Raw genomic sequence first — 17,631 nt, 5'->3', positions numbered from 1 at the left:
CAGAGGTAATTCTTTTCCCAAAGTATGCAGGACACGTAGGGCTGTGGTTGACAGGCTGGCTTTACATTCTCTATACTGGCCATGGGGCAATATGGCAGCTGTGTATACTCTGTTTTAGTGTTTGGGCTGCTGTCAGTCTATCATACAGTGTGCCGGTTGAGGAAACACGCTGATTCAGAGCATTGCACTGTTTGCAATTTTCTTAAACTTTATTAAAAGTGTCCACGCCATTCAGGTTTCCGCACAGCAGTGCAGTGCCTCCAGTGTCATCCAGTGTGCTGCAGAAAAAATGCAGCAATCAGCGCTTATTTTCAGACACAGCCTTTTCTGCAAATACACACTTTCATGTAAAGTCCACAAACAGTAGACATAATATAGGCACGAACTACACTAATAGATTTTTTTTTTCTTTATTTTAGTGTTACAAAAAATATACGGACTCTCTATTTCCCAGTAATGCACTTCAGTGAGGTGAGCATGTCTTTTATTCACTAATACTATTTACTTTTATTTTATGCTTCATTCTTATTAGAGGTTTTTCTGCCAACATTGATCAATACTTCTGACTTAATTCATCATTATGCTGAATGGTCGGCTATCAAAGTAAAAGGGTCAGTTCACCCACATCAGATATTTCACTTAGCCCTGGTTCACAGTGGTACGACTTGTCTTGCGATTTGACAGTTCCAAATCCCATGACAAGTCGCATCCTTTTGTCGGCAGTGGAACCGTTCCAATTACACCCTGTTTCAAATTATTATGCAAATTTTATTTAGGTGTCACAAAGATTAAATATTTTGTTTTCAGTTTAACTCATGGATGGAGGGTGTTCCACATTATTAAACAGAGCACCATTTTCAAGCAATATGGGGAAGAAAAAGGATCTCTCTGCTGCCGAAAAGAGTGAAATAGTTCAATGCCTTGGACGAGGTATGAAAACATTAGATATTTCACGAAAACTTAAGTGTGATCATCGCACTATTAAGAGATTTGTGGCTGATTCAGAGCACAGACGGGTTCGTGCATATAAAGGCACATTGAGGAAGATTTCTGCCAGATCCATGCATCGGATCAAGAGAGCAGCTGCTAAAATACCATTACATAGCAGCAAACAGATATTTGAAGCTGCTGGTGCCTCTGGAGTCCCACGGACATCAAGGCGTAGAGTCCTCCAGAGTCTTGCAACTGTGCATAAACCTTCTATTCGGCTACCAATAACCAATGCTCACAGGCAGAAACTGCTGCATTGAGCAGAAAAATACATGAAGACTAATTTTCAAACAGTCCTGTTCACTGATGAGTGCCGTGCAACCCTGGATGGTCCAGATGGATGGAGTAGTGGATGGTTGGTGGACGGCCACGCTGTTCCAACAAGGCTGCGACGTCAGCAAGGCGGTGGTGGAGTCATGTTTTGGGCCGGAATCATGGGAACAGAGCAGGTCGGCCCCTTTAGGGTCCCCAAAGGTGTAAAGATGACCTCGGAAAAGTATGTGGAGTTTATGACTGACCACTTTCTTCCCTGGTACAGAAGGAAGAACTATGCTTTCCGTAATAAAACCATCTTCATGCATGGCAATGCACCATCTCATGCTGCAAAGAATACCTCTGCATCAATGGCTGCTATGGGGATAAAAGGAAAGAAAGTCATGGTGTGGTCTCCATCCTCCCATGACCTCAATCCTATTGAGATCCTTTGGAGCATCCTCAAGCAAAAGATCTATGAGGGTGGGAGGCAGTTTACATCCAAACAGCAGCTTTTGGAGGCTATTCTGATATCTTGCAAACAAATTCAAGCAGAAACTGTCCAAAAACTCACAAGTTCAATGGATGCAAGACTTGTGAAGCTGCGATCAAATAAGGGGTCCTATGTTACAATGTAACGTGACCTGTTAAAATGTTTAAAAAGTTAAAATGTTGTTAAAAGTTTGATAGAAATAGCTTTTGATTTCAGTAAATATGCTGCAAACACAACAAATGACAATTTTCAGTTCTTTACAACCTATAAAGTGTTTTGAAACTTACTGTGTGTAATAATTTGGAACAGTGCATTGTAAGTTTTTTATGTTTAACAAAAATCCTGTTATTAGGAGGTTTGTTCAATAAAATTTGAATTGTACTCTTAATAGTTGATAACATGAGAATTATGCTGACTGTTATTTACATCAATTATTTAGGTAAATGAGAAAAATATAATTTGCATAATAATTTGGAACAGGGTGTAGTGTGACTCTGACTCCGTTGGAGTTGCACCGATTTTGGAAACAGTTCCTGTACTATTTTTGGCAATTTTAGGTGCAACTTACATAAGACGTGTGCATGAAGTCGCACAGATGTCGGGCAATTCGCACCTGAAATTGCACTGACCTGCTGCTCAGAAATCGCCCTACTTCAAGTGAAGTACCATGATTTCAAAGTCACATTCAGTGTGAACAAGGGCTTAGGGACTTCAGTGACATGATCTTTGTACTTGAGTTTGTAAAGCCTACTAGAGACATTAAAGCAGACATTTCATAAAAATTCAAGATGTGCATCAGTTAGACACCGTCCCATCATGATGCCTAGGGAAACTTGTGCAAGATTTGGGAACCTTCACTTTATATGTGTTTATCTGTTCATAGGTGTTCAGCCAGGGCTTTTTTCAGCTAGAACTTAGTGGTGAGCAGGGAAAAGAGGGCCTGAACCAGACGACTCCACTATCACTTGTGCACAGAAGTCCAGCTTCTGTGTTTACAAATGACAGCTTGTCTCCCAACGGCTCCCACAGATCTGAACTCCTGATCGGCTACCACTGAGGGCAGGATAGGGACAAGGGAGCTGTAGGTGCCCAGAGTGCAGTGCAGATGCTGACACCCCAACTGGATGATCTCCCTGCAAGTAGGAGAGGAGGAGCCACCTACAGTGTGCGGGGAGGTACTAGAGCCGGCTGGGTGCTTCAGCTTAAAGTGTTACTAAACACACAACAGTAAAATCAGTCTTTAACTGCGGTAAAGCATGCTTGTTATACTCACTGTGGAACCTAAGGGGTTAATCCTCTGCATTGTGTAAAAAGGCCGTTTGATCCTGGCTTCATGCCCCACCTCTTGTTCAAATGTCCACGCTGATCAGACAGACTGAACCCGTAGCCCTTCTGCACATGCTCAGTTTAGTGTGTATTGCTAGAGAGGGGTTTTTTTTTTTTTTTCTTGGAAGAGTGCATGTGATCAGCACAAGGCCAATCAGCACTGTCCAGATAGACGTCAGGGGTTTTGCATCCTCCTAGAGCAGAAAGATAACTCCTCTTTAAAACTTTAACCAGTGCTCTGCTGAACACTGACAGAAGTCACAAGACTGCTCTAACTACTGGTGAGAAAAGGTATTTTTATTTTTACTAAAATAATTGCATATCCATTGACCCTACCAGAAATGTAGTCCACTCCCAACTCCCTGTTTGAGCTAAAAACACTGTTCCTCTGCTGCACTTAAGTAGGGGAGAATTTACAGGCAGATTGTTTAAGAAGGGAGCAAGTGTTGGGCATTATGGAGAGGAGGAGAGAGGGATGTGATGATGTAATCAATCAAAGGAGAATTCAAGGTTGACAGTGCTGCTTGGAATTTCAGTGCAGCAAGGCAGCGCTGTCAGCCCTCTGCAGAGAGTTAGAAACTGACTGCAATTCTGGGCAGATCAACAGGTATTTTCACTTCAATAGAGATTAGTTCCCATCAGCAGCCGATTGCTAAATAAATGGAACAAATTGCTGCCAATGGTGTTGGCTTCACAAATATTTTACAGTGGAGATCATTGGCACACAATTGGTCAAAAGCAACACATTATGCTACCCTTTGAAATTACATGCTATTAACTTTATTAGTGTGATTTGACCTTCTAAAAATCTCCCACGTAGCTGTGACCAAGAAGGCTTTTCCAACAGACTGTTCATTGACAATACCAAAGGCCATGTAGGCTTGCACCATTTTTGTTTATTCATTTACATGAACCACCATAGGTACTGTATACATGTTTTTTATAGCTCATGTCTTTTGAAAAGTTGTGTTGGCCCCTAAAAATGACAATTTATTCTTGAATGTTTTTTTTGTTTTTTTTTGCTGTACTTACATCAGTGTGAAATTGTATTACAGACCACTCTCATTGATGACAAGTCTTCTGCAAAACTTAGGATCATTCTATGGAAAGCCAAAGTAGTAGCCAATGTTCCTTTCATCATTATGGGACTAGGCCTATTGTTTGGTGTATTATTTGTTATTACGGCATGCCGTCCACAAAGAACAAGAGAAGAGGTGTGTATATGTTTAAATTGGGAAGTATACTGTGTATTTTTAAATTTCATTTGTATCACTTAAATTTTACAGCCAATTTATTATTTATTTTATGGTGTTAAAAATGGTAAAGATGTAATACTTAATTGCAGTGTATTTAAAGTACATGTCCAACCAAAACATTTAACTGTAATTTACTTTGGAAGGAGTGAGAAAGTATTAGAACTCCTATCAGGTTTTGACTGATATCCAGGCTTATAGTCACAGTGACAACCGAGTCAGCAGATAAGTCAAGGAAACTGAAACAGGGACACAGACAGAAACAAACAATGAGGGGAGTACTAGCCATTTCCAACTTTACAAAAAACCCCCACTTATTTCTCTCTATAATTTAATTGGATATCTTTCCTTCCTATATTGAATGAAAGTTGTTTTGCCATCCTGGTTTGGCTTGTTAAACTAATTGTCAAGTTTGACATACCAAACACTTCCTTACATAAGGCTGATTGTAATTTTCATATTGTGGTTGTTATGGTTTAAACCATATCAAAAGAAAATGCAGTGCCAACAAATTAACCCAAATAATATAATATATATGTAATGAAAATAATCATATCAATTAAATATCCATAAAATTCATATGTAAAATAAAGGAAAAAAAATAGGTGAAAACATTAAATACCGTATTTTTCGCTCCATAAGACGCACCTGACCATAAGACGCACCTAGGTTTTAGAGGCAGAAAACAAGAAAAAAAATATTCTGAACCAATGGACTGCAGACATAGTACAGGAGATGACCAGAGACTGCAGACCTAGTACAGGAGATGACCAGAGACTGCGGACATACTACAGGAGATGATCAGAGACTGCAGACATAATACAGGAGATGACCAGAGACTGCGGACACCGCACAGGAGATGACCAGAGACTGCGGACACAGTACAGGAGATGACCAGAGTCTGCGGATACAGTACAGGAGATGACCAGAGTCTGCATGCATAGTACAGGGGATGACCAGAGACTGCGGACAAAGTACAGGAGATGACCAGAGACTGCGGACACAGTACAGGAGATGACCAGAGACTGCGGACACAGTACAGGAGATGACCAGAGACTGCGGAGATAGTACAGGGGATGACCAGAGACTGCGGACACAGTACAGGGGATGACCAGAGACTGCGGACACAGTACAGGGGATGACCAGAGACTGCAGTCTCTGGTCATCTCCTGTACTGTGTCTGCAGTCTCTGGTCATCCCCTGTACTGTGTCCGCAGTCTCTGGTCATCCCCTGTACTATCTCCGCAGTCTCTGGTCATCTCCTGTACTGTGTCCGCAGTCTCTGGTTAAACTTCTGTACTGTGTCTGCAGTCTCTGGTCATCTCCTGTACTGTGTCTGCAGACACAGTACAGAAGTTTAACCAGAGACTGCGGACACAGTACAGAAGTTTAACCAGAGACTGCGGACACAGTACAGAAGTTTAACCAGAGACTGCGGACACAGTACAGGAGATGACCAGAGACTGCGGACACAGTACAGGAGATGACCTGTAGTTTTTAATAACACAATGACCATGAAGGACAAGAAGAGGGCTCCCATAGTGCATTATTAAAAACTTTATTTCTAAAACCATAAACAAAGCATAAAAAATACTGTATACTTGTATCTCCATTTCTACTGCACAGTGCAGTTCTTATGCTTTGTATATGGTTTTACTCTTTTTCTCATCCCCCACATCTCTTCTAACATTCTGCTAAAACTTTGTAATAGTACTGCTTGGACCTTGAAGAAGGGGACATACTCCGAAAGCTTGTCCTCAAAATTGTATGTTAGTGCAAATAAAAAAAGTATCACGTCAGTACTCAAAAACTTGATTTCTAAAACCATATAATTGAGTACTGACGTGATACTTTTTTTATTTGCACTAACATACAATTTTGAGGACAAGCTTTCGGGGTATGTCCCCTTCTTCAAGGTCCAAGCAGTACTATTACAAAGTTTTAGCAGAATGTTAGAAGAGATGTGGGGGATGAGAAAAAGAGTAAAACCATATACAAAGCATAAGAACTGCACTGTGCAGTAGAAATGGAGATACAAGTATACAGTATTTTTTATGCTTTGTTTATGGTTTTAGAAATAAAGTTTCTAATAATGCACTATGGGAGCCCTCCTCTTCTCCTTCATGGTCATTCCTAGATTGTAAGCTCGTAAGAGTAGGGCCCTCTTACCCCTCGTACGTTGTTTGTTGTTGTTGTACTGTGCCATGTATTGTCCCCCCTATTGTACAGCGCTGAGCAAACCCTTTGGCGCTATATAAACTTGTAGTAATAATAATAATAATAATAATAGTGTTATCGTGTGGCATACTCCCAGCAAAGGAAGGGTTCAATTGAAGGATTGCAGAGTGTGCCACACGATAACACAATGACCATGAAGGACAAGAAGAGGGCTCCCATAGTGCATTATTAAAAACTTGATTTCTAAAACCATATAATTAATAATGCACTATGGGAGCCCTCTTCTTGTCCTTCATGGTCATTGTGTTATCGTGTGGCACACTCTGCAATCCTTCAATTGAACCCTTCCTTTGCTGGGAGTATGCCACACGATAACACTATTATTAATATTATTATTACTACGAGTTTATATAGCGCCAAAGGGTTTGCTCAGCGCTGTACAATAGGGGGGACAATACATGGCACAGTACAACAACAACAAACAACGTACGAGGGGTAAGAGGGCCCTACTCTTACGAGCTTACAATCTAGGAATGACCATGAAGGAGAAGAGGAGGGCTCCCATAGTGCATTATTAGAAACTTTATTTCTAAAACCATATACAAAGCATAAGAACTGCACGGTACAGTAGAAATGGAGATACAGGTATTCAGTATTTCTTATGCTTTGTTTATGATTTTAGAAATAAAGTTTTTAATAATGCACTATGGGAGCCCTCTTCTTGTCCTTCATGGTCGTGTTATTGTGTGGCATACTCCCAGCAAGGAAAGTTCAACTGAAGGACTGTGAATTGGGTTGCAGTATGATTGAGACATAGAGAGATCCATCCACCTTGAGGATAGTAGCACATATGCTGTCTGCTTCTATTTGGACGTAAAGGTTCTAGTAAGCATAATACTTACCTCCTAGGTGTTGGGTGCATCCTCCCTATAATCTGTGGATCCAGCACTTGGGTGCCAGTGTATTTTCACTTCTTAATCTTGTAAAGGACACATTGCACCATATTAATTACATGGTGTCCTATCCTATTTATTGATTTCACTTATTTATTTATTTCACCTAAGAGTTTTGATTATATGTTTATTTTCATCACATGGTCTTATTTGATTTAGTTTTTGGCACAGCATTTTCCTTAGCTTTGTTGGGAATTAACATATATTGGTTCCTCGCTAGCTGCCCAGTTATCCATTCGTAATTTTGTATTTATTCTACTGGCTTAAAACATGCCGCATAAATTGATAACAACAAGGTTGTAAAAGTGGTGCTTTAAAGCTGAACTCCAGGCACAAAAGTATTTATTTAAATATTTTCCTCAATAGCCACAAAGGCTACAAATTCCCTTTTTGTTTGCACCAAATGCCTTTGCAAAACTAGATATTACCTTTTTATAACAGTAGTTGTGACATCATCACTGTGCTGCACAAAGACTGTAGAAAGCAGAGCAGTGGAAGAGGCCCAGCAGATCCACATACCAAAGGCTTCAGAAAGCTCTACAGGAGGGTGGATACAACAATATACCTGTTCAAGGAAAGAGCAGAAGTGACTTAACCTCCCTGGCGGTCTGATAATTTCAGATTTATGGTGCTGAAAGCGGTACCATTTTTTTTGCATGGAAATATGTATTTCTTTTTATTGTAGGCCTGTAATTTAGGAATAACTCACTGAAATCTGTCCGAACAAGAGTCTAGTAAACATTCCGGATATGATAAAACTAGAAACACAAAATCATAAATTATAATTTAATAATCATAAAAAATAATAATATAATAATAATAAATTTAATTAAATAATATAATCAAACCGAAAACACTGAAATTTGAAATCGAGCGCCAAGTTCGCACATCACTGAGCAAAGTCTCAGAATCGTTTTCAGTGTCTGATGACGAATTTCCCCACGAATCATCACTCAATTCTGCAAGTGGTTCTGATTTACTATCACTGTTCTCTAGCCGGTCTAAAACCGCTTTTGACATAAAGGGACGCTTTTTGGACGCCATGGACTTTTCTAAGTTTCCAGGCAGAAAGAACAGTCAAAATGCAAGCAGGGGACAGGACAAATCAGTAGGGACAAAATGTATGTGAAATGTTTTGAAACAGCAATGTTTTACTATGTAATAATCATTTTTAAAAAAATGACATTTTTTTAAAAATTTCAAATTTGCCGCCCGTACGTCCCGACGTCACAGGGACCGGAACACGGAAGCCGGATGCCGGCATCGGCCGGAGGAGATGGCCGGGGACGCTGCAGGGGATGCATCGCGGGAGCGAAGGACAAGGTAAGTGCTGCAGGGACTCCCTATGCAACGCTGCATGGTAAGCCCGAGTGTAGCTCTGGGTTACCGCTTTCAGTACTGAAATTTTACCCCGAGCTACACTCGGGAATACCGCTAGGGAGGTTAATAGAGTGGGAACCCCCTGCACAGAGGCAAGGATTGACACTGTATTACTGCACAGATCTGGAAGAAATACATAAAGCACACCATGATGCAAGTAAGAATACACATACCTCTTGTAGTTAGACAATGTTTGCTTATCCCGGAAGTTAGCTTTAAATGTCTTATAATGTCATTCTCAACATTTCTGTTTAAAGCTAACATCTGATTATCAACATTTTCTAATGCACACAAACATTTGTACAAATTTATCATAAAACTTCAGTCTGTGGGAGAGATTTACACTACTAAAACTCAGAATCCGGTGCAGCTGTGCATGGTAGCCAGTCAGCTTCTAACTTAGCCTAGGATCACATTGGTGCGGTACATTGCATGTGATTCGCACAGGAATTGCACTGCATTCCTGTGCAAATCACATGCAATCTGTGTACGATGCGATCGGAGCCATACATTTTTGTATGGCTCAAATCTCACCACACCAAAAAGGTGCAGGACCCTTTTTTGAGTTCGCACTAGAATAGGATCGCATGGGTATTCACACTTATGCAATCCGATTCTGCACATCGCACCGCATTTTGCGGACCGATTTCAGGGTGTTGTTAACTTAACATACGCACCTGGCTTGGTTTGCATGCGATTCTGATGTGGTGCGGAATTAGCACAGAAAACACTATGAATTCCGCACTGCATCATTGTGAACCCAGGCTTAAGCTGACTGGTTTCTTTGCAGAGCTGCACCAGATTTTGCACCGTGCAATTTTAGTAAATAACCCGCTATATGTCATATGTAGGGGTGGACTGACAACTCATGGGGCCCCCGGGCAATAGGGGATCATGGGGCCCCTGGGTCCTCGCCCACACTCAAACCACACCCAAAAAAGCCTATGAAAGGTACAAGGGGCATCTTATGGGGCCCCTTACTGACTCTGGGCCCTCGGGCAGTGCCCGAGTGGTCAGTCTGCCCCTGGTCATATGATTGCCCATATATCCTCATATTGCTATGTAACGGATTTGTTTTAACATATCTGCCTTTGTTTGTTTAGGGGTCAGAAGAGGAAACAGCAAGTCTTATCAGAACCTAATTCAAGAATATTTTCATATAAAAAAATAAACTATGCAAAATGCTTACTAACTGCTCAGATTGTGAGTTGGAGACATTTGGAAGAAGCAGAGCAAAGACAAGCCAGAATATGCTGCGCAGTAGACATGAAGCAGCATAGTTTTACCATTACGGTGAAATAACAAGCACATTTTACACTAATTCACCTCTGTCGTTTACCATTATGGACTACTTAATTTGCTATAACCTTTTGTGTCTAATTAGAGCAATGACATTACGGATGCAACTAATTACAATGGTAAAGGACCGCAGCCTTGCTGATCACGTGCCATGTATTTTCAGAAGGATGGATTTACACTTTGTTTTGACTTCCGTTAACAGCAGGGCCTTGTTTCCAATATGTGCATACTGCTTGTAACAAGGAGGCTCATATCAAAAGAATAGTGTGATCTCCAACAGAATAATACTTGTGAACATGAGCAGTGACTGCATCCAAAATAATTCATGACATCCAATCAAAAAATAACTTTTCCCTTTACGACTACAATAAAATGAAATCATGTTTGTATGGGTTACTGCACTTTACATTGCCTTATCTAAATATGTTGTTTTATTACATTATATATTCTTCTTCTTTGGTAAATTGTGAGATTATCTTGACCTTTAGTCTATAAACATATAAAGCACGTATAAGACTTGCTAGGTAGCATGCGCTATTCCCATAAGCACATTGTTTTTGGTCTATCAGGTAGAGTATGGGGCATATAGGAGAGTTAAGCTGGGTATACACACCAGCAGGTTAAACCAAAAATAACTGACAGATCCCTTCATCAACACAACAATGTTTGATATAGTGATCTCTCTTTCTGAACTATTGTATTCTGACAGGGGGGACTCAAAGAGTGTCAATATTTTAAAGCCGGCCATTGATGTTTTGATTCTCAGCTGGTTCAGCAGGGACCAGACGAGATTAGAACCATCTATGGGAAGGCTGATTATGCCCGAGTAGATCCATTGACTTGGGTACAACCAGCATGTCGGATTTCTATTTGTGATTACTGCCAGTGGCAATAGCCGCCAGCAATAATCACTGTGTTCTCCCAACAGGGATGCCCCCCCCCCTCCTCTTCCTCCACCTGGGAGAACACAATAGCTTTGCAGGAGGGATTCTGCCATCAACACTGACTGTGTTGATGGGGAAATTGGGTGACTTTCTTACCTGCAACCCTTGGTTGCAGGAAAGAAAAATGCATCATCTATGGCCTGCCTAGATGTAATCCAGATAGGGTTTAGATCTATTTTAAATGTAATTGCTTGAGATCCTTGTGTGTAATTATAGGGTCAACTTTTCCAGAACCCACCATTATGCAATACTGGTACAACTATCCTACAATTGTTTTCATTGCTGATTGGACTGGTTTTAGCATTTAGATACAATGAGGCATATTCATCAGCATTTTCTTTGCATAGTTGCATTGCAATTTCAGATTTCTACAGCAGGTGGCACTGTAGGCAAAAGCTGTGATTAGAGCTCCAGGTAAAAACTCAGGGACTCGGACAGCAATTTACAGCCCCATGGAGTATTTCCATTTATGCTGCGTACCTTATGACTGTTATTACAAGGATGTCAGAGATTGTCTTACATACTGTAAAGAACAGTTGAAAAGCCTATTGCTGCATAAAGCCTCACTTAGTGTTACCCTTAGCATCCAATCAGATCTTAACTGTCATTTTTATATTACAAAATATGTGACTGGTTGTAATGGGTATAGAATGTTTAGTATACTTTGCACTTTGTTTTTCTTTTATATATGAGTTCCATAGTACACATCATGTTAATACGACTGAGTATGAAATTTTCTGTAACTGTATAATGACTGTTGGTTCTCAAACTAGTTTACCTATTTGGTACATATAACTTTGCAATTTACCGCTTCTGATTTCAGTGAATGTCTCCCAAACTGTCCCTTTTAGAGTGAATCAAAATGCAACATAAAATAACCTCTTGTACATAATATTCTACAACTACCCAAGATGGTTGAAAATCTGTCACAGCATTGTTGTATAGCTTAATAAAAATGTTGCGTTTGTCATTTCAGACAAGCTAGAACAGGGTTTCTCAATCAGGGTTCCATGGAATGCTAGGGTTCCTACAGCTGTTGCTAGGGGTTCCTTGAGCAATGAGAAATTTCAGCCTCTCAGATAAGTTCCCTCAAACACCATTGATCTTTTCAGCTATCTGTAAAGGGGTAATTCTTTCCAATGACCACAAGTGTTGGAAGCATTCTTCCCACTGACCATCGCACTAATGTATCCTCTAGTGGTGCGCTGAAATAAAAATTCTGGTGCCGAAACCGAAAATTCAAAATGCACTTGGCCGAAAACCGAAATGTGCAGTTTTTAAAAATGAATATATATTTTTTGGAAAAAAATACACTGATGAAAAAAAACCAAAAGAACCCAATACATACCCCAATTTTATTTGTAAAATATAAAAGAGGATGTTACGGCAAGTAAATAGATACCCAACATGTCATGCTTTAAAATTGTACACGCTCGTGGCATGACATGAAACTGCGGTACTTAAAAATCTCCATGGGTGATGCTTTAAAAATTTCAATGGTTAGCAGTGTAAAGTTACAGAGGAGGTCTAGTGCTAGAATTATTGCTCTTGCTCTGATGTTCATGGTGATACCTCACGTGTGTGGTTTGAACACCGTTTATATATGTGGGCATGGCCTATGTATGCGTTCATCACTACGTGCGAGCACGGGGGCACTTTAAACTTTTTTTTATTATTATTTATTTATAGGGGTTTTTTTGGGGTTTTTTGCACTGTCCCTTTTAAAAAAAATTTTTATCACTTTTATTCTTATCACTAGGAATGTATGCATCCCTTGTGATAGAAATAATTAGTGACAGGTCCTCTTTATGGAGAGATATGGGGTCAATAAGACCCCCCATCTCTCCTCTCCAATGTAAACCATTCGATAAAAAAAAAAAAGCATTGATCTAGTGGTTTAAGAAAAAAAAATGGCAGAACGGGAAGTGACATAGCGCCGTTCCTCCAAGGGCATAGAGATGAGTGGCAGCCATCTTTCCATCACTCATCTCTATGCCCAGCGCCAGGATCAATGGTTTCTCAGGTAAGGCTGAGAACTACTGAGCGGCGGCGGGGTTTTTTTGGCACATGTATCGGTGCTTTTTTTTTTTCATTTCGGCCAACGGTTGAAAGGGGTGTTTTCAGCCGAAGCGTTTCGGCCACTGAAATTTTGGTGCATCCCTAGTATACTCAGTTGTAGATATAGTAATTTTTAGCAGGGGTTCCCTGAGACCACAAAGTCATTTCAAGGGTTCCTCTGTGTTAAAAGGATTGAGAAATGCTGAGCTAGAACAAATGAAATGGTGTTTTATTAAAAGTAACTAGTCATGAGAATCACATGCAATCTGCCATAGCTGACCTTCAAAAAATGTTAGTTGCCTGGCTGTCATGCTGACCCCTCTTGTTTAAACATTTCGTGTCACTCACCTGCAATAAGTTGGTTGGCTTTGAAAGTATTGCTGCCAGTGGAAAAGTATGAAAGCAACTCTGAAAATGTTGCCAGTGGATCAGAAGAGGGGCCAGGAATTGTAGCTCCTGTAGGTCTCCTATGGCAGGGGCAAGGAATTGTAGCTCCTGTAGGTCTCCTATGGCAGGGGCAAGGAATTGTAGCTCCTGTAGGTCTCCTATGGCAGGGGCCAGGAATTGTAGCTCCTGTAGATCTCCTATGGCAGGTTTACTTTCAATAAAATATCCAATTTAAAATGGAAATTACTTTTCTTGCTTGCAACTCGTCCATGTTATAATTGACATGATCCACTTACAGCTTGGCTTTACCGGTTAAAGATGTTTTGATTAGATATTTCACCTGAGGTGTCAGTGGCTGTGAATGTCGTTCGCTTGACCACGACCATTCAAATTTTGGTTTGTATGACAGTCATTGTAAATCATTGTTCAAATTTGTGTATACTGAGCAATGCAATGAGTCCTGGTATTGCTAAAATGCAGCTGGGTGGGTTCTAGGTTGGTATAGGCCAGTGAGAGTGACCTTTTTTTCCTTTTTCCACAAGAAATTATTAGGTTTTGCAAATAGATAAGTCAGCACAAAAAAAAAAAAAACAGTTGTACATATTGTATACATACAAAAAATATAGGGATGAGAGGAATTTGACAGGGAAAGCTGCTATTTTATAGTCATGTAGAAAGAGAAAAGGGAAGAAAGGAAGAGGAGGGAAAAAAAAAAAAGGGGGGGTGTTAAACTTTTTTTTTTAATTAAAGATGGATTTGTCTTGGGCTTTGGGCTTGTAGCTAATGCAAGTTGCAGCAACTGAGCTTCTGGAATAACCCCTTCATATACACAATATGCCTTTTTAAGTCCAACTGTAAAATGACTGTAAATTAAACTTGCACCCGAGAACTAGAAATCTACAACTGTGTGTATTCCTAGTTCTCATATTCACTGTCAAACAGAAACATTATTCATAGAATTTTTTAAGGTAAATGCCACATTCTGATTCAAAATCAAAAAAAGCCTTCTGATTGCTTATCACGGTTTCCCTAGTTTTAATAGATCAGACCAACTGTGGCTGCTTACACTGCACTGTCGTAGTTCAACACAAATCAATTCTGAAAAACACTAACTTCCTAACATACATAAGGGGGGAATTTACTAAAACTGAAGCACTCAGAATCTGGTGCAGCTGTGCATAGTAGCCAATCAGCTTCTAATTTCAACTTGTTCAATAAAGCGTTGGCAATAAAACCTGGAAGCTGATTGGTTTCTCTGCAGAGCTGTCCCCGTTGTGCACTCTTCAGCTGTAGTAAATAACCCCCATAGTGTAAGGCTGGGTGCACATTTGGACAAGTTTCTCTGGCTTTTTCGGGATTAAGTGTTTTTGTTGTAGCCATTGGACAGCTAGTTATAAGGAGGAGAGGCAAGAAATTACCAAACGTCATGTATTACACACATTTTTTTAGGCACCCCTATTAAAATCTATAAGGATCAAAAAAAGAATGACTCTGCCCCAAGTAGGCTCATGTACTTTTTTTTCCAAGCAACATACTTCAAGCAATACATCACTCAGGTGTAATAATATAAAGGGAATGAAGTATAATAGGAATCTTGAGCATTGAAGTGCTTCAGAAAATGCACTGATTCAAATCAATCACTTGAAAATGAGGTCTTAGTGATTTAACATAAGCCGCATCCTTGAAGGTGGATCCATACTTGGTGTGTCTCTTATGAAAGCAATATTTTCTACAGGAGCCTGTAAGTCGCTGTGGTGTAGAAGCCCTTTCATCTCAACTGTCCCTTTAGCATTGGAAGAACAAAGCCGTGTTAAGAAGGCAAAATATACTTGTACAGAATGACTGCACAAGCATGTTATGTCTTTGTTTCAAGAAAAAGTATTGCTTTAACTTATGACAGCTCAAATGCGAGGTGCAACCATACTCTGTGTGCCAATGTGGCCATCATTCCATTGCACAGGCTGGTTGTAATAATGCAGCCTTTCCCAATCAGGGTTCCTTGAAACCCTAAGGTTCCTCCAGAGGTTGCTTGGGGTTCCCTGAGTAATAAACAATTTTTACCTCTCAGATAAGTTCCCATTGACACCACTGGGGGATCCTTCCCAATGACTACAAGTGTAATGAGCATTCTTTCCAAAGACCATCACACTAATGTACCATGAACTGTAGATATAGTCATTATTAGTAGGGGTTCCCTGAGACCGGAAAGTTATTTCAAGGGATCCTTCATGTTAAAAAGCTTGAGAAGGTTTGTGCTAATTCAGGCTGTTTACTAACCCATTGGTTTTGGCTGACATTCGGTACTTCATGTTCATCTTTTAAGTATATTAATTTGTGCTGCTACATGTTTTACTACTACAAATCAATGTTCATATTACATCATATAGTGTGACAAACATTTATTAAACTTGACTTGGCTCAAAAATGAAATCATTTTGCTTTTTCCAAAAAAAAATGTGCTATTTGTTACAACAGTTGTGCATAATAAAAACACATTTTGGAGGATTTCACTTCATAAAAGTATACACGGTGTACACAAAGGGGTTGATTTACTGGTTTGTTGCAGTTCCTTGCATGATCGACTATTTTTAGTTGGAGAAGAGCTTTACTAAAGGATTCGGTCCAAAATAGACACAATCAGAATTTACTAATGGTCACAAAACTTAGAGACCATCTAAATGTGTTCACCCCTTAGAACCAGGTGAACAGCAGAGAAAAATCTTTTTAATGACATGATCTCAAGCAATTTATACTTCCTATACATTTTTGGACATTTTTAAGAATAACTGCTTTAAAAGAATTGTAGATTTGTCTGTTTAAAGTGATATATTTCCAAAAATCCAAACAGGCTTTGACTTCACCTAGTTCAGACATATCAGTAGTGACATGACTGAGCATGCCCAGACCAGGAAAACTGAAAACTGCCTTCACCCTGTTGTTTTTTTTAAAGTGCTATAGTAAATGCCTTTGTTGGCAAGCCTGGAAATGTCATTGAAAAGAGTCAACCTGTTTCTGGAAAAAAAAATGAACATGTTCATGTAAAACGTGATTATTAAACAGACTAATATTTATATATATGCTTAACGGTATACATCAATACTTATGTAGATTAGGTGGTGTAGCGCTAATACCATGTGATACTTGACATAAAAAAATCAATAAAGGACTCTATATTAACCACTTCCTGTCCGGACACTTTTACCCCCTTCCTGTCCAGGGCAATTTTCAGCTTTCAGCAGTATCACACTTTGAGTGACAATTGCGCGGTCATGCAACATATGAATTTTTTACAATTTTTTTGAGACAGATAAAGCTTTATTTTGGTGGTATTTATTCACCGCTGGGATTTTTATTTTTTTTTGCAATATAAATGAAAGTCCACAAATTTTGAAAAAAGTGTTTTTCTTATAAAATTTTGCAAATAAATAATATTTCATCATAAATCTTGGCCAAAATACGCCAAATTAGTTTATAACCATAAATTAAAATTTTTTAACTTTTTTTTTTCACATTTTTATTTTATTTTTTTATTATTTGTTTTTTTTGTTTTTTACATACCATCACCCTAGCAGTACAGTGTCACCATGGTGACACTGTACTACTTGTGGGGGGTGATGAAGATTTTTTTTTTTTTTTTTTTTTTTTTACAGTGATTGCTTTTACACCCATATAGGATGTAAAAGCAATCATTTCTCTTTCTCTCTATCTGCATTCTTGCAGCCATTGAGAAGTACTGAGTGAGCTGTGATTGGTCACAGCTTGTCACATGGTACAAGGCTGTTGTGAATAGCCTTGTACCATGTGACCTCTGTGATCATTCACAGATTTCACACGTAGTAAGCAATGATGTCACAAGTGACATCTTGCTTACTACCTTGCATGTGATCACTGATTGGCCAATCAGTTATCACATGATCGGGACCTCGTACAGAGGTCCCGTCCAACGATCAGTGTTTCGCTGTGTCCGGAGGACACAGCGGGCACCGGATCACGGTGCTGCGCGCTCCCAGGGAGCGTGCACAACTAGAAATAGCGGGTGCCGTTTATGAATGGCAACCCGCCCCTGGAGTGCCACCGCCCTGCCGTTTAAAAACAGCAGGCGGACGGCAAGTGGTTAA

The 17,631-nt window shown here is 39.7% G+C and overlaps 1 protein-coding gene across 2 annotated transcripts in view; it reads left to right on the top strand.

The window, feature by feature from the left end:
• The window catches only part of SCARB2 (scavenger receptor class B member 2), a 93,366-nt gene extending 77,423 nt beyond the window's left edge, over positions 1 to 15,943 (top strand). The window contains exons 10-13 of one of the 2 annotated variants that reach the window (XR_016308756.1): positions 420 to 471; positions 4,117 to 4,275; positions 9,929 to 13,627; positions 13,667 to 15,943. Coding sequence is in view for 1 of the 2 variants with exons in the window: in XM_089663732.1 (XP_089519858.1) it covers positions 420 to 471; positions 4,117 to 4,275; positions 9,929 to 9,967 (250 nt within the window). In the remaining variant the exon portion in view is untranslated. Of the gene's footprint in view, positions 1 to 419; positions 472 to 4,116; positions 4,276 to 9,928 lie in introns of both variants that reach the window. The other variant, XM_089663732.1, reaches the window with a different exon arrangement.
• The last annotated feature ends 1,688 nt before the right edge of the window (positions 15,944 to 17,631 follow it).

The sequence above is a fragment of the Staurois parvus genome, unplaced genomic scaffold, assembly GCF_062004578.1.
Source record: "Staurois parvus isolate SC_StPar_1 unplaced genomic scaffold, SC_StPar_1.0 ptg000044l, whole genome shotgun sequence".
NCBI classification, from domain to species: domain Eukaryota; kingdom Metazoa; phylum Chordata; class Amphibia; order Anura; family Ranidae; genus Staurois; species Staurois parvus.
Note: the sequence above shows the minus strand (reverse complement) of the source record. Positions and strands in the feature narration are given on the sequence as shown.